Below are 22,274 nucleotides of genomic sequence, written 5' to 3' on the forward strand. Positions count from 1 at the left end.
TGAACCGGTCAAAGACTTCGCTAATTTATTGGATACGACTTCGGTGATAATGTGAAGTAAAATAGTACCCTATTACTTCACGTGCGTATATTTCGGCAATTATCTACCTATGACTTCATTGAATATGCGAAGTAAATCAAGTAAATTCTACTAGTGTATAAAAAGTAATATTTTTTCACGGATGACACAAATAAGAGATCCGTTTCACACAATTTTTTTTCATTTTTTAAATGCCACCATATTGTATTTTTTAAAAAGTAATAATTATATCATAAAGTAAATGTGCGATGTATTAAATGTTTAATAATAAATATATAATGAATATCTTATTAAATGTTAAATCTTTTAGATTTTTTTAAAATTCAAATTAGAATATGATGTTTTTGAAAATATTAATTAATACATTTAAATATATGTATTTCTCATATCATTTCATTTAATTCGATCATGTTTTAAGTATTTGTCTTACTTTTATATATTAAGTTATCACTAGTCTCTAAAATATTAAATAGAATAAACAATTTTTAAATAATATTATTTTTTCAACTTTTTAGTAAACAATGTTAGCATGAATTTTTGGTATTATTATTTATCTTAATCAGACAGTATTACAAATATTTTTTAACGTATTCTCAAAGATCATTAAAATTTTAATCAAAATTTATTCATCTAATAAATCACCATAATTATTACTTTTGAAAAGAAAAAAAAATAATTCTTTAAAATTATGATAGAAAAAATAATATATAATTTTTAAATATTTTTTCTATTTTTTTAATTCATAATAGTTTCACTCATATAACATATCGAATACAATGATAAATAGGTCAATTTCAAAGCAGAAAATTGCTATCATTATCTGATTGTTATTTCAAATAATATAAATATTTTTTATAAAATAATATTTAGATTTCAGATATATTCAAATCCTCATACTTTATTAATTTTAATAATTAACTATATAAAATAACATTACATACATCACACAAATAATATACTAATTTCTTTAAATCGTGTAGTTGTTCATGTTGCGAAATACATTTTATGCACAAGTTTCCGTAGTCTACCAATAATCGTCAATCAAAATATGTAGGAGAACCCGTCTTTGTGCGATTAAATTTTGGTTCCAAACTTCAAATTAAGGTACACATTGATTGGTATAAATTATTAAGTTGATTGTTGAATACCAATATAGTAATATTATTATTGATCCTTATTATTTTAAAAATTGAATTTATGTTTATAATTGTTAATTATATTATTATAGTCTATTTGTGTATTATGTTATTGATATTTTTGCAATTTAAAATAACACGCGTTGAATTTTTTTTATATGTTATTATAGTCTATTCGAGTGCTACGATTTATCTATATTTGTGACAGCATAGAGCTTCATACCTCAATACATATAACATTTAGCGGTTTACATTTGTTATTTTTGTTTTACGACTCTCACAACCAATCATATCATATAACGTATGATCAGACGTCTGTCATTTGATTAAAAAACAATAGTTATTAGACAAAACACAACTTTATTTTTCTTATATTTGTGGTAACACATAACCTCATACTAAACGACAGATGGACACGAAAGACTGCACCTACTTTGGTTCTAATTAGTCCATCTGCTAGGCCAATGAGTCTGAGGGGAGGAGGAGCATATCGTTTGCTTTAATTTTGTCGTTATCTCATATCACCCTGAATACTTCCGATTCAAATTACGATCATGGAATCGAGAGGTGCTTGTTGACCAATGCTTTTGTGGTAATCCAAGAGTAAGAGCATGAAGGGTTTTTTGGATTTTGTTAGAATGAAGTACATAATATGTTCACTCTTTTAGGATAGTCCTTAAGTATGAATCAAGAGACATATCTAAACTGTCTTAGGGTCTTAGCTCATCAATGAATCATGAAATTAGAAGGCTAGTTGCATGTGAGATGAAGTTATCGTGCTAATGTCATCATCAATAATTTTATTAAATGTTAATGCAGTGATTAGATGATATTAAAATATTAAAATTTTATTCTATTTAATAATTTTGTATTTTAAAAATAGAATAAAATTAAACATGTTTTTTTTAAAAAAACTGCAATTGCACGTAATTAAATCACATATATCGACACCATAGTATTATTAAATAGGCAAAAACTTGTGTGAGACGGTCTCACGGGTCGTATTTGTGAGACGGATCTCTTATTTGGGTCATCCATGAAAAAGTATTACTTTTTATGCTAAGAGTATTACTTTTTATTGTGAATATGGGTAGGGTTGACCCATCTCACAGATTAAGATCCGTGAGACGGTCTCACATAAGACCTACTCTATTAAATAATAGAAACTATTGTTACTAATTTGGTATATTAGTTATTAATACATCAAATTTGTTTTCCAAAATGAGTAGGTATCTTGTATGGACATGTCAAAACGGGCTGACGGGACGGGCCAAACCGCCATTAGACGGGACAGGACGTGCCAGCCCGTCATTTTGGCGGGCCTCTAAATGGCCAACCCAACCCAACCCACCTTGGGCCACTGGTTAAGTAGGCCGACCCGCTTATTTTATATAAGAAAAATTGCTAAACAGTATCACAGTAAACATAGAATAAAAATATATTTCAGTCAAATAGTTTCATAAAATACTTAAAAACATTGAAATAAGAAATTAAGAAAGCATATAACATAATCCATAAAAAGGTAAATTGCTTAAATGAAACATGAATAAATTAAACAAATACTATAAAGTCGATTATACTTAAATTCCATTCAATCTTGATCTTCTACATTAGCATAGAGATTCAGATTTTACTAAAGTGAGTGATGGAGGTGAGGCGCGTGAGAAAAATAAGGAAGAAATAAGATGAGAGAGTGATGGAAGCGCAAGAGAATTTTTCCAATTTTTTATATAAAACTTAAAAATATAAAATTCTATCATAATTTGGCGGGCTAGCCCGTCCCGTTTAGGTCCGCCCCGTCTTGGCCCGCAACCCAAACGAGCTAAGCCCGTTTGGCCCGCCTTCAAACGGTCTGCTATTTTATCAACCCAATCCGCTCAATTTTTATAGCGGGGCGGGCCGCCCCGACGAACCACATCCAATTTGACAAGTTTACTCTTGTGAGACGGTTTCACGGATTTTTGTTCGTAGTACGATCTCACAGATCTTTATTCGTGAGATGGGTAAACTCGGTCAATATTTATAAAAAACAGTAATAATTTTAACATAAAAAGTAATATTTTTTATGAGTGACCTAAATAAAAAATTTGTCTCACAAAATTGACTCATTAAATCGTTTAACAGGACTTTTGTTTTCCAAAATATCCATCCTTTCACTCTATTTTATTTTCAGCAGAAAAAATAAAAAAATATATTAAAAATTATTATTAATGAAAAATATGCATTTAAAATTAAAATTTAATATGGGTCGAATCTCCAGCAATAATTCGGGTTTAGGGTTAGGGTGGAATCAGGACTGCACATCGGCGCTGTCTTCAATTTTCCAGTCCTTGTATTTTTGTTGGAGAATCTTTGTACGAAATATAGTAATTGTGTAGATCGACATGAAGGTTAAATCGTTGAGAACCATTGAATTTTCATCAGACGAAGAAGTCGGGAAGGTGAAATATCGGAACGGAACAGTGTGCAGCAGCGACGATGAAGAAGCCAACGCAGACCTCAGTCTGGAAATAATTGAAAAAGCCATGCTTCGAAAGCGTCAAAACATTCCGCTGGATGACGGGGTTTCCGATATTGTTACGAATTTGAAGCACGAGAGAAAGAAAAAGGACAAAAAGAAGAGTAGGAAGAGCAACGGACCTGTAGTTTCCGACGCTGCAGTAAGCATTTCATTTCTAGTCGACTTATTAGAAATAATTTATTGGTTTTGCAAGTATAGATTTTGTTTGGGTTGAAAGATTTCTTTTATGGATTTAAAACTTTGGTTTTAAGTTAATGATTTGAGTGGTAAGGAGTATGCGAGCTTATTTTCTATTGATTCGGTAAAAGTCAAGTCCTTTTGTCGAGGCAGACCATAGTAACTTGTCACATTTTATTGAGTCATACTGTCCACCGATTAATATTCTGGTACCTGTTTCAGGAGGCGTTTGAAATAGACACGGGTTTTCGGGATTTTTGTGGGGATTTATTTCAGGTAAATTTAAAACCTAAAATCAAGATTAGTTCGTTATGTTTTGCAACTGGATGCTTGTAATTGAATTGCACTACTATTATTTTTTTGTTTCTGTTATGTTGGAAGAGCAGTGAAGAAGCACATTTTGTTTTTCGATCAGGCTATAATTCCTTTGGCTGGTATTTTTTTTATGTGATATTAATTAATGGGATTTAGTGCCTGTTCAGATAAAAGCATTTGGAAATCTGTCTCCTGATCTAAAAATTACTTTTCATTATTTATTCAATCTTGTGTTTTCTAGCTCGTGTTTTTGTCAGACAGGAGCATTTTTGTATTATTTCCTTGTGTTGAAACATATGTTTCGATAAGCTGTAATTTTAGTTCTGTTTGACCTTTGGCCATGATTTTTTATTTCGATTTTTCATTATCTTTGATTGTGTAAGGTTGATAATGAGAAGCATGTCGATAACGTGAAGGATGAAGAGAATCCCAAGACTAACAAAGCCATTGAAATTTCTGATAAATATGTCGAAACAAATCCTGTTGAGGTGTCTGACAATACAGTCCTGAGGAAGCTTCTTGTGAGTTGAAATAATTTGTGTACAAGTGTCATTTTGGGTTATTCATGTGTCTTCACAAGAAGGCTTAGTTTGGTTGTTACACATATCATGATCTCAGCGAGGGCCTAGGTACTTTGATCCTCCAAATAACAGTTGGGGAGCATGCTATAATTGTGGGGAAGAGGGGCATACAGCTGTCAACTGTACTTCTGCTAAGCGCAAGAAACCTTGCTTTGTTTGTGGGAGCTTTGAACACAATGCAAAACAGTGTACCAAGGTGTGTGCTCGAGACCATGTCCAATTTACCTGACTTTTTCTTGGAATATGAGAATAATTATTCTAGATGTCATTTTCTTATTTCCTCACTCTTGTATGAAGTTCGTCTGTATTTTTCATGGGCTCGTACAAGTTCCCATAGTTTAATCCACAATTTTGCATCACTGTTTGACGGTATATTATCCTGTGATCTTGGATATGCAACGCTGACACGAAGTCTCAAGGCTTGTTCATAATACTTTTGCTGTTTAGAGTTTTGTCAACTGATTTTCACGCTTTGTTTGTTTGTCGTGTTCTGTTCCTAATCTGGGTTCCATCTTTTTTATCTGGGAAGGGACGAGATTGCTTTATTTGCAAGAAACAAGGACACCGGGCAAAAGATTGCCCTGAAAAATACCAGAGCACAAAGATATGCCTAAGATGTGGAGATGAGGGTCATGATATGTTCATATGCAGGAACAGCTATTCTTCCGATGATCTCAAGGTCCTTCTTTTATGCATGATTACATGAAGACATCATTTCGACAGGATGTTAATTTTTTTCTTGCTAACTTTTGCAGAATATACAATGTTATGTTTGTCAAAGATTTGGTCATCTTTGTTGTGTAAAGTGTAGTGATCCTGGCCCAAGAGAAGTTTCCTGTTATAGGTGTGGTCTGTCAGGCCATACTGGTTTGGTAAGTTTTTACATCATCCATTTTTTATTATTTTCAGTTGTTACTGATTAATTGGAAGTAAGTCAAATAATCAGGGCTAAGTTGTTGTTGCATGTAAAATTTTTTACATTTTGACCTGCGAACTGTACCACATTCAAATATTTGCATGGCAAGAATATATTAGTAGCAAGCATGTGGTCATTTTATGTGTTTTTTAACAGGCAGTGATCGAATAATGTTAGGTTTTCATTTGACAGTACCTATAGTATATTGGCTTTTGATATCAGATCCAGAGATTACGACATTCTTTATGTAATCACTGACGAAGCATGAGCTCATGAATTCCTTTCCTTATGTTGTGTCATCTATTAACCTTGTCTGCAAATGGGATTGTGGTCTGAATTGTGCCTGATGTGGGTGTTGTTGTGACACTAGCACGCAATCACTGACGAAGCATGAGCTCATGAATTCCTTTCATTATGTTGTGTCATCTATTAACCTTGTCTGCAAATGGGATCGTGGTCTGAATTTTGCCTGTGGTGGGTGGTGTTGTGACATGAGCACGCAATCACTGACGAAGCATGAGCTCATGAGTTCCTTTCATTATGTTGTGTCATCTATTAACCTTGTCTGTAAATGTGATTGGGGGCTGAATTGGGTCTGCGGTGTGTGCTGTTGTGACGTTATCACGCAATCACTGACGAAGCATGAGCTCATGAATTCCTTTCATGATGTTGTGTCATCTAGTAACCTTGTCTGCAAATGGGATTGTGGTCTGAATTTTGCCTGTGGTGGGTGGTGTTGTGTCATGAGCACGCAATCACTGACGAAGCATGGGCTCATGAATTGCTTTCATTATGTGGTGTCATCTATTGACCTTGTCTGCAAATGGGATCGTGGTCTGAATTTTGCCTGTGGTGGGTGGTGTTGTGACCTGAGCACGCAATCACTGCCGAAGCATGAGCTCATGAATTCCTTTCATGATGTTGTGTCATCTAGTAACCTTGTCTGCAAATGGGATTGTGGTCTGAATTTTGCCTGTGGTGGGTGGTGTTGTGACATGAGCACGCAAGCACTGACGAAGCATGAGCTCATGAATTCCTATTATTATGTTGTGTCATCTATTAACCTTGTCTGGAAATGGGATTGTGGTCTGAATTGTGCAAGTGGTGGGTGGTGTTGTGAAGTTTCAGCATCTCTGATTCATGGCAACATTCTCTAACCTTGCATGCATCATTTCCAAATCATCTATATTTTGTTTATGCAGGCTTGTACGGGTTCCCGCATGGATACAAATGTCCCAGGATTGACACATTCATGCTATAAGTGTGGTGTCGAAGGACATTTTGCTCGTGAATGCACCAACTCAACAAAGGTATGATCGGTAATTCTTCACTCTTTTGCGTAAATTTAAGCATCCCAAATATCAGGTCTGAACCTCACATCTACTTTCTTCCCCAAATTGGGTACTCACCCGAGATATGCCTCTCCTTTGTATTGTCACAAGAAATTCATCTTTGTTTGTCTCCCCACAGTCTACCAAGAGAAATCGTGAACTATCAACTCCTAAAGTAGGATCATCTAAGAAGAAAAAAGACCAAATGGAAGTCAAATCTGCACCTCACGACCTTGGCAACAAGTACAAAAAGCAAAGAATTCAGTACAGTGAACCCACATCACCTGCTCAAATTAAACACAGAGGTGGTTGGACCACTGAACATCCTGGAGATTTCCACAGCACCAAATCCAAACCAAATTATTGGAGATCCCCTGTAACCCCAAACAACAGAGGATCTAAGATCTCTAGTTCAAACGGCAGTTATTCTTCCAGCTCTCGTCCTCCCAAAAGATACAGTGACTTTAATACTGATTCGACGCCCTATAGTTCGGGCAATTATTATCCACACAGATTTTCAGCTTCACGGTATAGCAATAACAGTAATGACCGGTTGGGTAGAAGTTATAATCGTTGGTAGATATTTGGTCTTCATGGTTGTTTAACTCATCAATGGGTTCTCTTCTTCACCGTGATGATCTAGTTTCGTTTTTAATGGGTTAGTGAGTAAGCTGAAAATCAAAGTTGGCTTGGGAATGCTGGACATCCCGTGGCTGTTTTTGAATGCTGTTTTCATCGTCGTCTTCTTCCCAATCGGGAATGTAGCATAATATTATTCTTGCAAACCATGCTATAAAGATATTTCCGAGGATGCATTTTACTCGTAATATTTGAAACAAATTTGCTGGAAAACCTTCCTGAGTATGCATACACCAGCCTAGCCTTGCTGCTGTACCTTTTTGTTTTTGTGCTTAAATCATGAAAGTCTTGTTATTGCTTTATCTATCCATCTATGTAGCAATTTTTTGCATCTCTTGATATGATATTTCCTTTTCAAAATTTAAAATTATTCCTTGCATTAATTTCTTTTTTCCCTATTTTCTACAATATTGATTTTATTTATAAAATAATATTGTTATTTTTTGTTTATATTTATATAATTTTCTTTTAAGCACTTGGAACTTGGATTTCATGAAAAAAGGGTAAAAATGACTTGAGCATCGTATGTGTTTTGATTGGTAATATAAATTTATGAAAATCGACTTGGTCTTATTTAGGTGTAGTGTATTTCATAGGAGTGATTCATTGGCATGTGAGTATAATACATGTATTAAGTTTTAATATATAAAGTATAATTCGTAAACATTAAATTTTCTTTTAACTATAGTTTTGTTGGACTTATATTCTATCTATGTTTTTCTCTTTGTTACAATTCTCCGATGAAATAAAAAATGGTGTGGGGATGGTATTTGGGAAAAATTTATTATCTTTGGAGGGTAAATTAATTATTTTACGAGTATATTTCTCAATAATATAATAATGATGATGATTATTATAAAATAACCATGTACGAAGATTTTGTGGAAGTTTATTCACAAAAAATGTCATTATCTTTGTTAAGTCTAAAAAATACGAACTATGTATCCTGAATGTATGTAATTTAAGGTTTTATTAAAATGTGTTTAATTATTTTAATATATTAAATGCGTGATTATTGCATGAATATGTGTTTTATTTGATGGCTTATTATGGTTTTATGTGTTATGCTTTTTTAGTAGTATTTCACGCTCGAACGAGGAATGGAGACCGGAGACAGTTAAGGAAAATTATTTTTATTAATAATTATTTTTAATTATTTAATATATGATGTAAATATATATGATTTTTCGAAAATGGGTCTTGGTAGGGTATTTTTACTCATCAAATCATATTTTAAATTGGTATGCAATTTTTAGCAAAACAGAGGGTGTTTTGAGGGTTCGGGAAATATTTTCAAAAACATATTTAAACGAAATATTTTACGAGAGCGTTTTTGGACTTAATGAGCCTACTTTAATTTGTATTGGACCCAAACTCCTTCACTTCTTAATTATTTATTATAACACACCCTACCCCAAAACCTTAATCCCCTCACTCATTGTATTCGGCCGCCCCTCCCAAGCCCTAGCAGCAGCAGCTCGTGGCATTTCAACAACCTTTGTGCTCGGTTTTCTCAAAATAATTCATAGAAACTCTTCTCCGTCCCTCCGGTGCCCGTTCTACGCAATCGTGTCGAGGTTTTTGAGCGTAAATACGCAAAGGCACGCTCGATATCTTTATTGTCTCGTCTTTCACACCATAATACGAGTTTTTGATTGATTGTGCATGACTTATTGTTGTTCTAATGTATTTGTGGGCTTCGAATGCATGTCCATGGAGGAAACCAATTTTTTTATGTATTGATTATCACGTTTTTGACTCTTGTCGCAAGGGGCTTGTCAGGACCGATGGGTATAAGGCTCATTCATGTCTATTTCAAGGTGCATAGGCTTGAGAAACAGGTATGGATCGTGTTGTGTGAGAGATGCGATCGGGTCTTTATGTTTTGGGCTAGGAGGGGTTCGGTCGAGGGTTGAGTCACGGCGGCTGTGTGCAAGCCTGCTCCAAGCCGTGGTTCAGATAGTGGAGAGTCTGAGTCAGGGTCCTGGGGGTTGGTGCTAGGCTGGTTCGAAAAGTTAAGGGCGAGCCGTGGCGATTAGGCGTGTAGACGCGTGGGAAGCTTATATCGTGTGATGCGGCATTCTTGCATGCATGGCTCGTTGCGGGTAGTCTAGTCAGGTGCACGTGGGTCTGGTCATGGTCCTAGGGTGGCTGGCTAAGGTCGGGACGTACTGGTTCTATCATAGGATAGAATAGGGTGGTCAAGAGGGGCAACTAGGGTTCAGTTACGTTGCGCAGTAATTTTCCAGCCGCTGTTCGGTCGTTTTCGAGGGATTTAGGTGGTCTAAAACTAGTAGTTTAAGGGCTGACATGTAGGTTCGAGTCATGGTTTAAGTTTGGTTGAGTTTCGGGTTAAAACCGAGACCTCGACCCAAGTTTTAAAATGAATTATAGAAGTTTTCGCATGCGCTCGACTTTACGTCTAAGAAATGGGTATAATTATGTTTTGAGATGTTTTAATAAGTTCGGTTGGCTTCGGGTCGAAATTTTGAGGTCCGGGGGTAAAATGGTCAATTAGGGTTTCCAGGGACAAAATTGTCATTTTGCACCCCGGGTCGAGTTAGTAGTCCTGGCAGCGTCCTGATCACAAAAATACATGTTTTAAATGTATATGTTTTCAGGAACATGACTTTTTATGGAAATACGAAAAAATATGTTGCATGCTTGATTTTAAGAAAATATACGTATATGCATGCTTTTTATAAGTAATGAATACGATGACATGTTTTTGAAGGAAGAGAGTTGGTTGTGACTAATAAGAATACAAACACGAACATGTAAGATCAAGGCTCAGTGGATGGGTAAAAGTGTCGCTGATGTCCCCACCATCGGGTACCGATATTATACGTAGATAGATCCATTGATTAGAGCTGATACAAAAGTCACAACTAATAATTTGAATTTAATTAAAGAAAATGAACACGTATATGTTGATATGATGATATATGTTATGGATACGTTTATGCTTTGCCATGTTATGTTTAAGTTCACGCTATTTAAGATCATGAAGTTTATTTTAATTACAATACTTTCACTGTTGCATGTCATGTATTTGTATTCATTATAACGGTTCAGGTGTGTTGAGTCTTTAGACTCATTAGGTGTGAATGATGCAGGTGAGCATGATGATGTGGAGACTGGAGGTGCCGAATACTGAGTAGGTGGAGTTGGGTGTGTGTGCACGTTAACCCGAGTATACGTTTTTCGCATTTTATGTTTATGAGTCAGGAGTAAAACATTATCATTTTTTTACATTTTCATCTTTCTTCGTTGATGGATTAGCAGAGTTTTTGGATGTTTCATTCGGGTTCCTTTAAAACCATAGTCTAAGAGTTTGACGAGATTAAAAATTATTTAGCTGCAGTATTTTTATTATGATCTTTTTAAATTGTTTGTGTTGGTTGCAATTTCGAAAATTAGCTTGCAAAAAAATAAAATAAAATTTCTGACAATGTTTAACGGTAGACGTTTCAATCTTTCTCTTCATAGCCATGGTATCTATTACTTTTTATTAAAAATAAGGCCCATTTCCTAACAATTTTGGTATGATGATGATAAATCTATCGTTTGACACGACAATTATTTTAATATTGAATTAACACTAGGTAAAAACTTGTGTGAGACGGTCTCGCGAGTCATATTTTGTGTGACGGATATCTTATTTGGGTCATCCATGAAAAAATATAATTTTATGCTAATAGTATTATTTTTTATTGTGAATATCGGTAGGGTTGACCTGTCTCACAGATAGAGATTCGTGAGACCGTCTTACAAGAGACATACTTTTAACACTATTAGCTACGATCTCGTTATGATAAAACATGCTAAACTAAAAATAAAACCTCAACTAAAAAAATTCATTTTAATATAGAAACATCATACTTTATATATGTATTTGTCTAATATATTACTATTTATTACTATATATAAAATATGAAAATGTTAGAATAACTTTGTTTTGGTTTTTGTTTGGATTGATGGCTCAAACCGATTGAATTCATGGATTTGAGTATGAAGATGAAGAGTTGATGGTCAAATGATATTCATTTGATGGTTTTTCGTTTTGGGCGACTGATCATCTTGTTCTATTGATCTAAATTGTATTCTAGATACTGATAATCAGAATATTAGATTTATCGTTAGATTATGCCGAATTAAATCTGATTCATTTTTTTTCCATTGCAGAAAAGAGATCCCATCCACCACTTATGATGAAAATGAAATTCGGGAGGTTGCATGTATTATTGAGCCAAATCAAATCTGCTTCGTTTTTCTTTCATCGCAGAAGAGAGATCTCATCCTCCACTTAAAAAATGGTGAAAATGATGTTATGGAGGCTCTATGTACTATTGATCTTCCGACTATCAATCAAATTTCAAATTTTTTTGACTTATTTGGATGAACGAAATCGAAATGAATTTCAAATCAACTTCACATAAAGATATGCGATTTAAATATGATTACGATAAATTCTTGGATGTCATTTAAAATTCATCCAACAAATAATTTATCAAATTAAATATCTCCGTTCAAGTAAAATCCATGATACAAAGGGGAAAAAAATTACACACAAATAACCAGACTCTGTTGCCTTTGTTAATTATTACATATATAAACAAATCTACAATATAAGAATTTTTCATTGAAAACAAGTACAATCACAATTTTCCATTCGCCAAATGCCAACTTTCAAAAATCTTCCCTCTCCATTTTTCTCTCTTTCACTTGCTCAGTAGTCACCAGATAATCATCGCTCAGCACAAGGAATCAAGAAAGCCATGTGTCTCTCTCCGCACACCCACTCTGACTACTAATTTTCCGTGAATTTATGAATTTCAAGACTGATTTATGATGTATGCTTGCCTGTCATGAATCATTAATTTACTGATTCCTGTTAAAGGGTCTCCGAAAAACCCTTTCTTTCATTCGGAATCCCCGAATTTTGCAGCTTCTGTTGATGTTTTATTGTGTTTTGATGAGTTTGTCGCTTTTACCCAACACACTCTGTTAGTTTTTACCTGCATTAGCTGTAGTTGATATCACAATTGAGTTGAATTCAATTTCCTTCGATGGGGGACGACTTCATTTTGCAATTTTCCTCCAATTCGTCTAACCAATCGGATCAGTCCTCGAAGATAGCGAAGCTGGAGGCCAGAATGGTGGGCAAGGCTTCCTCTACAGCTGTCACACAAAGCCAAGTGCAGGTCCAGCCCAAATCGTGGTCTGCGACCGGGAAGTTTTGTGGGAAGACCGAGAGTCTGCCCAATTCTGCTATTGATAGTGATGATTCTGATGATGATGTGAGTAATTGATTTGTAAAAGCTGGTTATTTTCCCATTTATTTGTCTTTTTTATTTTTGTTGTTATCGAGTGTATGACCTCCTGCTCACCAAGTGAAGTGAAAATGAATATTGAAGGAGAACTAAGGCGTTAACTTGAAAGTTGACGATATTTGCTGCCTCAAATTGGTTTCCCAATGACATGCATTTTTTGTTAGCATATGTGGAGAGTGTTGATTGCAAAGGAATATAAGATCTGGTTATCATGGACTCACTTTTCATGAAATATAACATAAATTGATCGATGAAACTTAAAACGAGCAACACATGTGAGACATCAAATTCAGTTACTTTGTTTTGTCGGATGTGCGTAATTGCTAGGTTGGTTAAGTATTTACTTTTATCTTGAAATGGTAGTCATTGATAAGAAACACCGAGAACTAGACACGTGGAATTTTTGGTTGGCATATATACTGCCGTTACGATTTTGTTATAATTTTATTATTGATGTGGGTGATTAGTGATTACTATCTTCGAGTCACCAACATGTGTAGTTTGATGAGAAATCTAAGTGAGTTCAAAATTTCCAACTTTACTTTCTTATAGTTTTCAATGCTTTTATAGCTCACAAAAAGTGTAGGTTTGATGCCAACGGTATATAAATTTATCCGACTAAATGAGTTACACGTGGGGAGGGATATGTTATCAGGGAGACACTTCCCTTTCAACTTCCACGTGTTAAGCATTGGTGTGGTATGACTTGTCAGTTAAATTCTATTATGGACCATCATAAGTGATCGTGAACACCATATTGACATCTAGTCTCCATACAACATCTCCTGCTAAGAAACATGAAGAGAAGAAACTCACACTTGAAATCACATGTATCATATCATCGTTGCGAAAATTCATCGAACAAGACCATTTTCCCTGTCGACATATATTCTTTATTCTGTTGTCATGTTATCAAAAATAGATCCACTAGCCCATACCCATTACAATGGGCTTTACTCGTTCTCTTTAATTTATTTCCATATAAATTAAAGAGAAAGTACTTTTTCAAACATATCGTCACAGTCGTCAAAACCACAGAATAGTAACTGTTGTCAAAACCACAGAATAGTAACTGTTGACACGGACCGTGCATGATACATTTTGAAGATTCTTTTGTGATTATCTTTACTTGATGTATGATTTTTTTGTATTACTTTGTAGTGTTCTTATTTTGATACGTACGATATGGATGTGCATGTTTAGTTATCTAACATTTAAATACATTACACACACACGAACTCTCTTGTCTCTGTTTTCAATCAACAAGAAACAATAAATGGCAAGAAACTGTGTAGAGATCCCAAATTGCCTTGTGCGTGAAAGGTTGGATTACATGTATACCTATCCCGTTGTCATTTCTGTATGCAGTGAAATCTTTATGGTGGATTTTAATTTTGATAATTTTTTGCTGTTTGTTTTAGTTCCAGATTTTTCAAGCATGATTCTAGACACATCCCTTCTATTTATAAGCATATGCATTTATTGCTCATTTTGACATGTTTCTATTCGTGTTGTAGAATGGAGGGGAGTTTCTCATATTAGCTAATACTCAAAAGAGACGTAAGGTCGAAGAAGATCTTGACTCTACCGCTCTTCTTGTTGAGGTATATAATTTCTGGTACTAATTTGCATGTTGATGTTTCTGAAAATTTCTACTTATATTGGTCTTACCCTGCTTGTCCGCTGTTTGAAATTGCAATGGCATGCTATTTCTTAGTTTACTTCTTTGGTTACATCTTGAATTTTTTCTTATATTTTACTATTTTTAAGAGTATACTAATGCTTAAGGAAATGTACCAGGCAGTGAATGACACAAAGCAAAAGATCACAGAAACATTGGAAGTTAACAGCACAGGTGTGGAAGCAAGCAAGAGAAAACAAGGCCGTGGAAGGGGGAATCCTGTGTCTGGTAGAGGTCGTAATCACCGTGTTACTGATCAGGCAAAAAATCAGATGATTTCTCTATCAAATGGTCAAGTTGAAAAGTCAAATCAAAAGGTGTGTTTGATTATATTTTTCAAGTTTTGAATCTTATGAGTTCTTATTTTTCTCTTTACCTTAGAAATGATGCACATTTACTGAATACAAACAACAGATTGTCACAATTCTGACAGTGCGACAAAAGCCTTAACCCTAGGTACTTAAAAGATGACCAGAGAAAGCTGGATGCACATTACTTGCACAGCCCAGTGCCTACGTTGGGGACCTGGGGTTTCATTCCTGATGAAAGTTATTATGTGGTTAAAATATCAACTGTGTACCTCAGTGCCTGTCATCAACAAGATCTTTTAGTTCACCTCATTGTCCATTGTCAACAAGATTTTTTACAAACACTTTGAAAGAAAAATGTATTATATTACATATTCATCAACAAAGGGCAGAAATATGTTTTGGCAGCAAACACAATGAGAGCCCCTCTTAATTTTACAGATCTCAAAAACTCACATGGTTCCAGAATAGGAAAAAGAATCCTTGAGACTATGAAAAGGGCACTCTTCCTTTGGCGCTATAAGTAAATGGGATTGAGTTCATTTTATGACTTCACTACTTTATATGCACATATATTTAAAGAATTCAAGGTAGTTATATTGCCATTTTTCCACCATTTGCCCGTGTTTAAGTTTTCTTCTAAGACATAATCTTCGAGATCACATGGCTTGTTTAAGGCTTTGAGGCTCTTTCATGTGAATACTTTATGTCTACATGCATCATTTCCTAAATAATATAGGAACCAATGTTTTCAGCCGTGCTTTCAGAACCGGACCTGACAGGCCAGTTCGATCGGGAACCGTTCACAGGTCCTGTCTGGACAACTCTAAAAAACCGTTTTACTGGTCAAACCGGTTAACATTTTTTTAATTTTATTTTTGGTTATTGGATTTTGAACATTCTTAAACATATTATTTTAGTATTACTGTAGCTTATTTGATTTTTAAACTTTGGTAAATATATATTTTTATTATTTATATACACACGTAAGATCTTTAGAATTTAAATATATTATTTACTATATTATGTTATAATATAACAGTGCTCTGGTGTCCGGTTGAACCGATCCGACCAGTTGAATTACTATTTTAAGGTAGACCGGTTCGATCACCTGTTGGTTTTCAGAACCATACTCAGTCGTTGACTCGACCAATTTGCTGAGAAATTATGACATGTCCTAAGTTGGCATGAAATAATTTGATTGGTCAACAACCAATCAAGAACTTGCAAAATAGGATAAAAATTAACGAACTGGCAGAATATGATAAAATCGAGGAACCGACAAAAGATTTAGAAACCAGGTTATCCTCCCTTTACACGGTTCAAAATCATATGCTTCCTCTTCATTTCTCTGTCTGTATTTGAAAGATCTTATTGCTATGGAGAACCTCTAGTTCTCTAATCTCCCTTTTTAAAAGTTTCGGTTTTTCTTTACAAATAAGAGAAAATAACGGCTCTACCAAATCTGGTATAACTAACCATAACATTTCGGATTCTTGATGTGGGACATCATGAAGATCTCGAATATAGCATTTTCAATAGAATTTACATATTTGGACACAACTATTTGCTTGCATGCAAATTTCCCTGAACTAAATTGATAGTTTTTTTGGCTTCCGATGACTAATTTATACAATACATGTTTTGGTAAATTAATACTTGTTTTCATCTTTTTTCCTTTCTTAGCTAACAGTTAATTTGCATCATCCTTTATGTACTGTCCAATTGGCAATGTTTGTTTGGTGGATACTGGATACATCTTTTTACAGTGATTTTAATGTCGTTGCAATAGCATATTTTTTCAAAGCATTTATTTAATTTTTTGTCTTTTAACTCAATTGCTTTGAATTTTTTTTCATCGAATAAAATGGACTGATATAACCAAATTATATACGGATAGTAGTTTATTTGCTGTTTCTTCTTGTACGTTATCTCGTGCATTTACTTGCACTTTTGTCTGTTGGGTTACACAGGATGGTTACCTTGTGGAGCAGCTTGGACATGATGGCCGCTCGTCAATTGAGGTTTTCTTGTTTCTTTTAACCTTTTGATAAATTTGAGCTCAATTTGTTCAATAATGTCAACCTTGAATTATAAACAAATAAAATATAATTTGATTGGCTGTTAATTGGTTAAATTTGTCTGTAATTCAAAACATTAGGAAGAATTGACATCCTTACGAGCAAAAGTTGGAATGTTGGAAGAAGAAGTAAGAAAATACCGTGAAGAGGCCTCTGATTATCATAATCATTGTCAGCAATTACAAATGGTAATGTTGCTGTGTTCTTGATTTCTCTTGGATTTCTGGAAGTCGGTGGAGAGCATCTGATTGTTGTTTTATTTTTAACATGAAGATGAAATGACTTTCTCTTTTAATGCAGTACTCTGTTTGGTTCTGATTTGTTTTTCTACTTGAACAGGAGCTAAAGGATCTGAAAGATTATGAACAACAGATGAAACCAAAGGTCTGTTGTTTCATTTCTTCTTTAGCTTGGAATTTTGCTAAGTAAGTTTATTTCCTGCAGTCATACCTCATATAGTTACTTTAATATTCTTTTGATGCAGAGAATTAAAGTAATATCCGATATATTGATATCGGTTTCAAAAGCAGAGAGACAAGAAGCAAGGATGAAAGTACGCCAAGATTCTTTAAGACTCGGCAATGTGGGGGTCATCAGGTACTTCAAAAGTTCAAAATTTCACTGAGTTATTAGCTTGAATATCAAATTATGTTCTGCAAATGCATTCGATTACATCAGTCAGCCTGTTTGGTGGCTGATCCAGCATTAGTGTTTGCCAGGGGCCAGCTTGTGATGGAAGAACTGAGTTTTTGTAAAATATATAATCGGCAGAGCTTTTTTTAGGAAGTTTCAGAATTAGTAACTGTCAAGCTGGGTTTTTGTGATTTTTTGAGGATGCAACGACGAGAGCTCTTTAGATTCTCTAATCTTGGACTTTTGTTCTATCAGATTTTTGATATATTCTTTTTTTATTGCGTAAGATGCAAACAAACCAAATCCATCTGAATATTAACTATTTTTTATATTTGAGGTTGAGCTTAAATATTTTTAGACCATTCACCATTTTATTTTTTTAATAAAAAATAAAATATTTATAATATTTAGTATTTCATCATTGAATAGTAAAAAATAAAATATTATAATATTTAGTATTTCATCATTGAATAGCTAAGTTTAATACTTTTGATAATTTGATGACCACAAGTTCTGCATTGTCACCTTTTGCGTGATCATTAAAATTTGAAACAATAAATTTGTATAAAGCATGTTCCATTTCTAGACCGTTGCCAAGCAATTTAGATGAAGGCCCACTTCTAATTTGAACCACAGTCATCGATTTAATCACAACTAGAACCATTAGTTTTAGAGCCATGATTAGATATCACATCTCTTGCAAACATTATAATTGATATTAGTTATCATTTTATCACATGTTCTCATATGCTAATTTGATAATCTCTTCCCATATTCACGGATTTCGATTATGATTTACGAACCAATATTCGAGCTACCTCGAAAAGCTAGTGCACCGGCTTGGTTCGTTTGTATCCCGATTGTTGTTACTCCTACCTTTCAAATTTTTATTTGCGGAAAAGTAGTATTTCCTTTGTTACACACCCCTTCTAATGCGACTAATAACTAGAGAATCTGACCAACTGCTGTCATTCTCTGCTGCGCTTTGGTATGACTGTTTTGTCAGGTTATGTTAAATTTGTTCTTCACTGATTTGGATAGGACGGGAACTGTCATATCTGAGGCTTGGGAAGATGGGCAAGCACTGAAGGACATAAATTCTCACCTTGTATGTTGCTGCTTAAGTCACTATTGATTGTTTTCACTCTTATTTTTGTGTAACACCCGTTCCAGCTATCTGCATTATATTGGGTTTGGATCATTTTAGAAAGTATGGCAGCTTGATGCTGCTTTGTGTTAGGCTTTGGTTCCGAATATTTATCCTTCTTGAAACTTGAACGGACCTTATCAATTAAATTTGGATATCCAACTTTTTTTACCCGATATTTCTTTTGCAGTTAATGAATGATTTAGACTGCTCGTTCTCATGACCTTTGATTATGTTGTGATGAAGTTTTCCTGATTGTCAGTTTTGTGGCACCATCTTGTAAACATGCCAGAATGTTATATAATTTGAATACTTATTGTTTCTTACCTATGATTAAGTTTCATGCTTAAATTTTGTAGTATAAATTATTAACTCAAAGTGCCTTCTACCTGCTTTGTGTTATTTGCTTTGTGAGCATATATCGGTTGTCCCTTTGCTTATCCAGCCGATACATATTGTCTCAATGATTCTCACACCGATGCAATGTATTTGTTCAGAAAAATTTGTTGGAGACAAAAGAGGCTATTGAGAGGCAACGAAAATCTTTGAAGAAACGCCAACCTGATAAAGGTTCTCACTTTTTCTTTATAAATTTATGATTCTCAAGGCTGTAACTGTTATCATCAGTAACAATGATCTTTTCCATCGAACATTTCAATGCATCATCGAAATGATTTAAAGTGTAACTTCGAGTCTTGTACCTTGTTATTGTGAAGACCGTGATTATGATATGGAATTGACATCTGAACATGGTCTGCTATGGGTGTATGATGATGTTAGATAACTATTACTCGTAAAAAATTGGTCAATATTTGTTCCGAAGTAACTGAACTTAGCCAAATTGCTGTTGGGTGGATAATCTCTTTTATAATTATCTCATCTGCTTAGTCGTAGATGGTCCATTGCTGTTTTGTTTATGTCTCCATCTGATTTTTCTTTCTCGTTTTTTGTTTGTGCTAAGAAGCATTTTTGAACCCTGGAATCTATCTATGTATAATAATTTATGATGCAATTAGCTTAATTGTTTTAATATTCTTTTCATTCCCTCTGAGTGATATTCCATGTATCAAACAAACTCTTATGGCTTTATGGTTGTTGATTGCAGAGAAGGGTGATGCAACTGAAACAGAGGGTGGTGCTCAAGAAGAAGATATTGTCATTCATGATGAAATTTATAAGTCTCGCCTAGCTAGCATCAAGCGCGTGAGTTGGTTCTTTTTCGTAATTGTTTCAGTTGTTATTTAATTTCTTATATTTTGGCAACTCGAACTGTTATTAGGAGGAAGAAAATGTAATGCGTGAAAGAGACCGGTATGAATTGGACAAAGGAAAGCTAATACGGGAAATGAAACGCATAAGGGATGAGGATGGCTCTCGTTTTAATAATTTTCAGATCTTGAACCATCGTTACGCTCTGTTAAACCTTCTAGGGAAAGGAGGATTTAGTGAGGTTTACAAGGTTTGGACTACAATGAAATGGATGTTTCTTTCTTCTTGATATGTGAAGCGAGGATTGAAATTCTTGTGATGATATTTAATAAGAAATATTGGCAGGCTTTTGATTTGGTGGAACATAGATATGTTGCCTGTAAGCTGCATGGTTTAAATGCCCAGTGGAGTGAAGATAAGAAGCAAAGTTACATACGACATGCAATCAGGGAGTACAACATCCACAAGACGTTGGTTCACCGTCACATTGTTCGGCTGTGGGACATTTTTGAGATCGATCAAAACACATTCTGCACCATCTTGGAATATTGTAGTGGTATGATTCATATGCATTCTACATTAATTACTCAATCAATGAAATATTCTCTCTTCGAGAAGACAAAATATGAAAAATTCAGGACAGAATTGATGTATACCCCTAGAGTTATCAGGCCATTATATTGGACGGGCGTATTAATTGCTCATTGCCTCCTTGTATGCCAAATGCACGTGATTATGTATAGTCAAAGATGAATTCCACGTTATATGATTGATTCTATTGGCTAGAGCCTACTTTGTGGTCGACTGTAATAATTGAAATCAAATAATTATATTTCTTCAGGCAAGGATCTTGATGCAGTTTTAAAATCTACTCCTACTCTGCCAGAGAGAGAAGCTAGGATAATTATCTTCCAGATCTTTCAAGGACTTGTTTATCTGAACAGAAGATCGCAGAGAATTATCCATTATGACTTGAAGCCTGGAAATGTCTTATTTGATGAGTTTGGTGTTGCTAAAGTAACAGATTTTGGTCTTAGTAAGATTGTAGAGGATGATGTTGGCTCCCAGGGCATGGAACTTACATCCCAAGGAGCTGGAACATATTGGTAAGTCATCAAGCATTTCACATTTTTTTTGCCTAGCATTTTTTTTCGAGTTTCAAATGTGATCGAAGCTGGCCATCCACTGTGTTTATCTGTTTTTCTGCCAAGATCTCTTGCTTTATGAGCTGCCTTTTTTAGGTTTTTGATTGTTAATGCTACTTTTGATTTTCAACTCATTCTTGATTTATTATCTCACTGTAATGTCAGGTATCTTCCTCCGGAATGCTTTGAGCTGAGCAAGACTCCTCTTATATCCTCGAAGGTCAGTGATTAAAATTTTCCCTTGCTAACAATTGTTTTGAAATTGAATCTAAGGATGGTATATTAATGAATGCATACATTTCTCCAACATTAGTTGATGGTACACTGGCCCTTCTAGGTTATTCAAGTTTCCAGTTTAATTGCTGTAGAAACTTGCTGACTTTCACTATTTTTGGAAACAGGTTGATGTTTGGTCTGCAGGTATTTTGTTGTACCAAATGCTGTTTGGCAGACGCCCTTTTGGGCATGATCAGAGCCAAGAACGCATTCTGCGTGAGGATACAATCATTAAAGCTCGTAAAGTGGAGTTTCCTGCAAGACCATCTGCATCAAATGAGGCAAAGGCAAGTTCTTTTCCAACGGCTTCGTTCTTTATGGTTTTTGCTAGTAACAAACACCTCAGGACGGTCCTGGACTTGAATTCGGCTTGAAATTATATTCACATATATATTTGAGCTGGATTTGAATTAGTATTCATTACAAGTCAAACAATAGTTAGTACATCTCAATCGATCTGCATCACTACGTCGAACCTTACACGTTATATTTTATTTCAGGATTTTATTCGTCGGTGTCTGACGTATAATCAAGCAGAGAGACCCGATGTTTTAAGCATTGCTAGTGATCCATACCTCAACTATACAAAGAAGTGAGGAAGGGCTATACAATACAGAAACCTTGGGGAATTTTGTATAGTCTTAATCCCTTGGTAATTTTAATACCCTGTTTCATTCAAATATGTTTTGGAGTTATTTAATTTTTTTTCTGTACTACATCCTCCTTTGTATCTGTTGTGTAAAGCGACCACATGTTTTTGCAGTAATGAAACATGAAAATGGAGGGGGGAAAGTTTGATTTGTTTT

General features: G+C 34.6%; 2 protein-coding genes across 4 annotated transcripts; both read left to right on the forward strand.

The window, feature by feature from the left end:
• Positions 1-3,417: 3,417 nt before the first annotated feature.
• LOC140959855 (uncharacterized) lies at positions 3,418-7,886 on the forward strand. Of its 2 annotated transcripts, XM_073417890.1 has the most exons (8): positions 3,418-3,835; positions 4,096-4,149; positions 4,572-4,709; positions 4,807-4,965; positions 5,299-5,448; positions 5,525-5,641; positions 6,888-6,995; positions 7,156-7,886. In XM_073417890.1, the coding sequence occupies exons 1-8, from the start codon at positions 3,560-3,562 to the stop codon at positions 7,594-7,596; spliced, it is 1,443 nt and encodes a 480-aa protein (XP_073273991.1). In that variant the 5' UTR covers positions 3,418-3,559; the 3' UTR covers positions 7,597-7,886. The 2 variants fall into 2 exon arrangements, with proteins under 2 accessions (XP_073273991.1, XP_073273992.1); XM_073417891.1 differs by lacking the exon at positions 4,096-4,149.
• A 4,318-nt stretch (positions 7,887-12,204) lies between these two features.
• Positions 12,205-22,274, forward strand: LOC140958428 (serine/threonine-protein kinase TOUSLED). 2 transcript variants are annotated; one of them, XM_073415867.1, is made up of 16 exons: positions 12,205-12,955; positions 14,506-14,592; positions 14,789-14,986; positions 16,951-17,001; positions 17,139-17,246; positions 17,398-17,442; positions 17,543-17,655; positions 18,733-18,799; positions 19,336-19,408; positions 19,944-20,041; positions 20,118-20,297; positions 20,393-20,603; positions 20,889-21,153; positions 21,358-21,412; positions 21,594-21,755; positions 21,969-22,274. In XM_073415867.1, the coding sequence occupies exons 1-16, from the start codon at positions 12,725-12,727 to the stop codon at positions 22,062-22,064; spliced, it is 2,040 nt and encodes a 679-aa protein (XP_073271968.1). In that variant the 5' UTR covers positions 12,205-12,724; the 3' UTR covers positions 22,065-22,274. The 2 variants fall into 2 exon arrangements, with proteins under 2 accessions (XP_073271968.1, XP_073271969.1); XM_073415868.1 differs by having other exon boundaries at positions 12,208-12,955; positions 19,336-19,401; positions 19,943-20,041.

This window comes from Primulina huaijiensis, chromosome 15 (assembly GCF_012295235.1).
Source record: "Primulina huaijiensis isolate GDHJ02 chromosome 15, ASM1229523v2, whole genome shotgun sequence".
Lineage (NCBI taxonomy): Eukaryota > Viridiplantae > Streptophyta > Magnoliopsida > Lamiales > Gesneriaceae > Primulina > Primulina huaijiensis.

Excerpts from the sequence above, each read along its gene's own strand:
- LOC140959855 (XM_073417890.1), top strand. The coding sequence starts at position 3,560 with ATGAAGGTTAAATCGTTGAGAACCATTGAATTTTCATCAGACGAAGAA. Across the intron at positions 5,449-5,524 it reads ATTCTTCCGATGATCTCAAG|AATATACAATGTTATGTTTG; the intron begins GTCCTTCTTTTA and ends TAACTTTTGCAG. Across the intron at positions 5,642-6,887 it reads TGTCAGGCCATACTGGTTTG|GCTTGTACGGGTTCCCGCAT; the intron begins GTAAGTTTTTAC and ends TTGTTTATGCAG.
- LOC140958428 (XM_073415867.1), top strand. The coding sequence starts at position 12,725 with ATGGGGGACGACTTCATTTTGCAATTTTCCTCCAATTCGTCTAACCAA. Across the intron at positions 17,247-17,397 it reads ATTGTCAGCAATTACAAATG|GAGCTAAAGGATCTGAAAGA; the intron begins GTAATGTTGCTG and ends CTACTTGAACAG. Across the intron at positions 20,298-20,392 it reads GATTTAGTGAGGTTTACAAG|GCTTTTGATTTGGTGGAACA; the intron begins GTTTGGACTACA and ends AAATATTGGCAG.